The sequence below is a fragment of the Telmatherina bonti genome, assembly GCF_933228915.1.
Source record: "Telmatherina bonti genome assembly, chromosome: 14".
NCBI lineage: Eukaryota > Metazoa > Chordata > Actinopteri > Atheriniformes > Telmatherinidae > Telmatherina > Telmatherina bonti.
The window spans coordinates 11,873,311-11,879,317 of record NC_136612.1 but is presented as its reverse complement, the minus strand read 5'-3'; the positions used below and the strand labels follow the sequence as shown (position 1 = coordinate 11,879,317).

At 41.2% G+C, this 6,007-nt stretch overlaps 1 protein-coding gene across 6 annotated transcripts in view; it reads left to right on the top strand.

The window, feature by feature from the left end:
* The first annotated feature begins 3,408 nt into the window (after positions 1-3,408).
* Positions 3,409-6,007, top strand: part of nfixb (nuclear factor I/Xb) — a 194,454-nt gene continuing 191,855 nt past the window's right edge. For all 6 annotated transcript variants that reach the window (XR_013771557.1, XM_079252583.1, XM_079252580.1 and 3 more), the window contains exon 1: positions 3,409-3,434. Coding sequence is in view for 5 of the 6 variants with exons in the window: in XM_079252583.1 (XP_079108709.1) it covers positions 3,432-3,434 (3 nt within the window). In the remaining variant the exon portion in view is untranslated. The remainder of the gene's footprint in view (positions 3,435-6,007) is intronic.

Here is a 6,007-nt window from a genome sequence, read left to right as displayed (position 1 = left end):
AAAGAAGCGAGAGAATGGCGGTGAGAGCAGCCCGGTTCCAGCGGCCTTGCCAAGGTCAGCATTCCTCGACAGGCCGTTGCCTGGTGGAACTTTTGTTTCACGGTTTTGTGTGAAAGCTCCAGGGAGAGAGACGGTATATAGCCTGCTGCTGGACCAGGAGCGCAGAGACAGCACGGAAAGAAAAGAGGGTTTTCTTTCTTTTTTCGCAAACGAGCGCAAGCTGTTGTTTTGCACGAGTTTGGGCTGCACATTGCGGATCATTTTAGTGAAATCTGTGGGTAAGGTATAGATGCAGGTGTATAGTTTTTATTGTTTTCTGTCTCACAGACATTATATTACACTTTTTACTGTTTACCTGCAAGTTAAGGAGGCCCGCTCTCTATTTATTGCAGCTGAACCAAATCCAGTGGCCGTAAAAATGCAAGATTTGCTGAAATGACGAAGCAGCCGTCAGGGTAGATAAGTAAAATAATTAGAAGATTCTAGAGCCCAAATTTAAGGTCAATGTAAGGGGTCAAGTGAAAAGTTTGATGTGAGAAACGTGGATATTGGAGTTTTATGAAGTGTTCAAGAGTGTGAAGCTCACACACGTTTTATTGAACACTTCACAGCTCGAGCTGCTCCTCAACCTTTGGGTTTTAACCAGTACTTTACCTCTGCAGCCTGGAAATGATAAATGTTTGCAGGTTGATGAGTCTTACAGAAAGAAAATGCGGGAGATGGACAAGCGGTTCACAAACTGGCCGCTAATGTTCAGACCGCAAACAGAAGCGGAAGTTTTCTCCCGCAAAGGCCGCAGATTTATGGTTCCCACTTCATCCTATAAGGCCTCTCTCTCACTGGAGAAGGCCAAACACACACCCAACACACACACACACATACATATTAAGCTTTTAAATTATGAGTAACTTATTTTAAAAAAAGAAAGGTCAGCGAAGAAAATCCGATTTAATGATTTTTTTAAAATTAATTAATAAATTAATAAGAAGAACTAGATTAATCATTTTGGAAATTCCTGAAAACATGGAAACTGTTTTCATTTTAGAAATTAAACCCAAAAAAAAATCAGTATTCATTTTTTAATTTGATTGTATATTTTATTTATATTTTAGAATAAATATAAAAAGCTGAAGGCCCAAATTAACTATTAACCTGATTGACATATGGCGCGCTTTGTACCGATGAAATATGAATTGACGCATATTTTGCGCTATTTTTAAAATGAGCTCATAGCAGTAACACAATGTTATCGTTATTAAACTCTTGTAAGCTTGTAGAAATAAAGATGCACTGATACTTTCAAGAGTTCACTGAAAGCTACAGCTTTTAAAACAAGAGATTTCCTGTTAAAACAGCGGAAAAAGAAATAAAAAAAAATACATTCTGATTTAGTTTAATAACTGAGTATTTTAAATTGCATATATGAATTTAATTCCTATTAATTTTGAATCAGTAAAGCTTTGCTTTATGTTCTTTCAGCTTTCCTTTTTTTTTTTGTTTTTTTTTTTTTTTGTTTTGTTTATCTCCGCAAAATGTCAAATATTTCCCTGCATGTCAACATCTCTGAGTGCACGAGCTTTTTATCTGTTGAACACATCAGAGTTGCACCAACAGAGACTGAACATTAGGAGGAACACACGGAGACATGGAGACATTCACCTAATACGTGAAGTCGGCGGTTTGCGTCACAGCCGCTAAAAATGTGCTATTTTCTCCTTAGAAGGTCACAACTCTGTTTGGTGGTTTATTTGTGAGCAGGACAGAAACCTGCGTCTTGAAGGCGCATGTCTGTTGAAGCTCCACCTGGATTTCCTCCCCAAACTGGCTTTTTGGGTGTGTGATGGATGCATTTAGTATTTAATGGACTCCTGGCAGGAGATAGGTACCTGCAGACATCAGTCTTCATCTCTTTCCCAGATTACTGTGGCAAAAGAAACACAGAGTGGACTGAGTGAAAAAGGACAGATTTGGGTTTTTGGTTCATAATTTTGCTCCATGTGTGGCAACACTGGGTTGTTGCAGCATTTTGGTGGTGAAAACTGCTGAAAAACTCATGTATTATATTAATTACTGATCCTATCGCCATCACAACTAAATCTTTTTTTTTTTTTTTTACTGAAAGGTCATTCCAGAAATGAATGCTGTAAGTTTGATAAAGTATTTCAACTAAATTAAACGCGCATTTATGGATAAAAATCAGCCGCAGGTTCAATTCCAACATTTTATCTCTGTTAGGCTGCAGTTTGAGAAATGACTCATTCTTCTCATACAATTAAATATGAAAATAAATCATATTTATCCTAAACTCCACTGCCTCCCCCTCCGTCCCCTCCCGCCCCTGCCATCGTCCCTGAGCTGCCCCTACACTGTTGCCGGTGAGAGCTACTAATCCCCTGCGTCCATGCTTTACTCTGAGCCCGTATTTAATTCCTCTAAACCCCCAGCTGCCGCCCTCGTTACTCACTGACACGACAGACTGTGAACCGCTCTGGTTATTAATAATTCACCAGCGCTGCGCTGCGCTCCGCTCCTCCAGCCGCGGCCGCAGGACACCGCACGTCTTCTTCACTGGTGCGTGCGTGTTTTTTTTCCACTTCCCGCACTTGTTTTGCTTCAATTTCTGCTGCTGTCGCGCAGCACGGCACGGCACGGAGCGAGTAGCGCTTATTTGAGCCGTTTATCTGCCGAGTCCCGCCGTCGGCTCCTGACGTTGCGACATCGGCGCTGCCGCGTGGCGAGTTTCGCTTCACGCGACCTTGTTCCCGCAACTTTCTCCGGACACTGAGGAACAGGTGGAAGAGGAGGACAGAGGCGCACCGCTACGTTTTCAGATCAGCAGGGGGGAAAAGAGAGGAGAAAAGAAAAGGAGTCGCATGCATGAGGAGAAAAGTGCGCGGCGGCGGCGTCCCCTCTCTGCAGGAGCAACAGCTGATTTGATGAGCGCGTGAAGCCGGGCTACTTACTGTCGGTGCACGGCCAGACTTCTGCTCTGTCACTCGGGATCAGGCTGACCGTGTTGGTGGACTTTACGGCACCGAGACAGACCGCGAGAGAGAGGAGAGAGGAGCGCGCACTGCCAGGCCACGCAACGTTTATGGAAATAGCTTGCTGAAAGCGAACAGAAACACTTCGGATGAAGACATCGTGACTTGGATTACACGGCTCTTCTCTTCCGTTGCCTTGACAGAGGATAGTTGCCTGCAAATTCCCCCCCAAAAACAGCATGTTTACCGGGCAACAGGTCGTGCTTTAGGGCTTCTTTGCTTCCGGTACAAGGCCCAACTAAACAAGAAACCGACCACTTTTCTCTCTCACACACACACACACACTTTTTTTTTTTTTTTTTTTTTTTTTTTTTTTTTTTTGGAAGCCGAACTTTTGAGAGTGGAAAATGGGTCTTTGAGAGTGTTGGCACATTTCCTCACACCACAATGGTACGTGCTATGTAAACCAATAATTTCCCTATTTATGCAGTCAGCCTTCAGGCTTCATTGTTCACCATAGATTTAATGATAAACAGAAACAACTTTTATGTTCAGTTAAGCGAGCTTACTTATGATAATTGTGTGTATTTACTTGTGTGGAACCAAAGAGTTTGCCAAGTCCCTCCACCAACCTGAATCTGATTAATCTGACGTGTTCCGACTCCTTCTGATATGGTGGTTTTGTTTTCTTATTTAAATCAGGGAAGCCCCGAGTGTTTCATGAACATTTGTTCCAGTGCAAACACAGTTCAGTTTATTTTCATGGATTTTGAACTTTTACCTAAATGTTCTGTCTAAGCTCTTGTTCAGCTCCACCACCTGATGCCTTCTGCAGTTTATCCAGATGGAGAACACGACTCCTCTCGTTGGAGTGGTCTCTGAAGTGAGCCAGTCTGGACACTATTTATAGCTGCGCATATGAGAGGCGCTGTCGCATATCATTCAGAGTAAGAAGCTAATAAAGAGGCGTCACAACGTATGCAGGGGTCGTATATAGTGGGACACGTCAGCCCCCCCTCCCATAAGCCTAATTCCCACCTGAAGGCAAAGTCTTAGGAGAGGTCGGAAACTTGGCTATCAAATAATAGAGCTTGTTGTTTGTGCCAGCTTTTGATTCATGCGTAATTACGCACGGTAGGTTTGACTTATTTCTTAATTATGCAAGCTTTTTATTTATGCAAAGTCCAGAGAAAACCTGGACCATCACAAAGACAAAGTTTATTATGTTTGTTCTGGTCGCTGAGACAGGCAGCATAAAAAGATCATTTAAAAATATTTGTGGTCTTTTTTATGATCTAAATTGGAAAAGTTGTTTTAAAAGACAATATTTAAATGTTTCCTTCCCACTTAACCCTCAAAAGTCAATAACATGCTGCAAAAGCCTCGCGCCACCCCTCATTTCTGCATATATTGCCAGGAAAGAAGGAAATAGGAGCAGATTTACTGTAACATAAACATGAAAAAGTATGAGGAAAAAACAGATTGTAGGATTCTAATGAACCTTAAAGTCAGTATTTGTTCTGAGCGGCTTTATTCTTCTGGTCTGAACCTGGAAGAAGCCTTCTAGTTGGTCTTCAGGAATAAGTTTCCAGTCTTCCTGAAGAACTTTCCGAAGCTCTTCATTGGATGCTGCTTTTTTGTTGTATTCTGACATGATGATCTCTTTGTTCTGGTACCAGAAGGTGAAACATACAAGCTTTAATTAATGCTTTTCTTTTTTATTATCAGCTGCAGGGACAAGGCACCACAAGTCGTTGCCTTTGACTGCCCGCCTGTGAGATTTGAAACAGATTTTAGGATTTTATACTGCTTGTCCTTAAAGTTTAAATGGTCAGGGCGCTGTCTGATTAACCTTTTAACCTTTCATGGGCCCTACTGGTTGACGTTGCCTGAGCTCGACCAGTTGAGCCCTTCTAGTGTTGCCTGAATTACAACTGGCTGCTAAAATCAAGAGACTTTTGCTCTCACCTCTCAGTTTTGTGGTGTTGAAATTTTAGATGTTTTTGTTTCTAATTTTTAAAAAATATCATCAATGCAGCAGATTTCCAAAGTGAACAGAGGAATTGTAAATCGTTATTAGTAAGGAGGATTAATCCATCCGCCGGACCTGCTGCCTCGGTTCTTTAGTCTTGTGTCAGTTTTCATTCTTCAGCTTTTACTTCCCGTTTCCCCTCATTAGGCACGGCTTCTTGTCAGCCATCCTTCATGGAGACATTTCTGATCAGGCCCTAGTTAGCAGTCGTTGGATCAGCTGAAGGTCCAGAGCTATCTCTCAGGTGCTCCCAGATTCCCTCAAATTCTTCTCATATTTCTTCAGGACATTACTTTCAGATGCTCAAAGATGTTTCTGGCCTGCAACTTTTTCTTCTGTCATCCCCTGGTCCAATTTCCTCTAATATTTAATGAAACACTCCACATCTGCCAAGTTAATGTCTCCTTAAGATTCACATTAATGCACAAAAAGATTGTCTGTCTGTGCAACTATTTTATCATCGTCTCTTTTCAAAGTTGCAGCTGAAGAAATGGTAGAAAGTCACATTTCTGCAACAGGTTGCTCGTAACAAAGCGCAGAAAGATACAGTTTAAAATGTTCTTTGCTAAGCTGAAAATAGAAGCACCAGGGCTGGACTGAAACTGAGTGAAAATGCAGAAAATGTCCAAAGAAAAATTTGGAAGAACCTTCAGAAAGCTGGAGAACCGTCAGTCAAAACCACTTTAAAGGATTACAAGAAGGTTTGACTGCTTAAAAATAGAATATCAAGAAATGAGACGTGGATCAAGACTTTAACAGTACTGTTAATATTTATATGTAAAGCATAAATATAAATGTGAGTTTAAATAAATTCTCAGAGGTTTTAAAAGTGTGTATTTAAAAGCAAAACTTCTTGCTTTAACATTTGTTTTTTTTTAAAAAAAAAAAAAAAAGAAAAACGTGCAGAATTATCACATCCAGCGGGCTCGTCTCCTTGACCCTTAGACAGATTCTTTCTTGGCACAAAATGACTCAAGTCAGGCAATAGTTT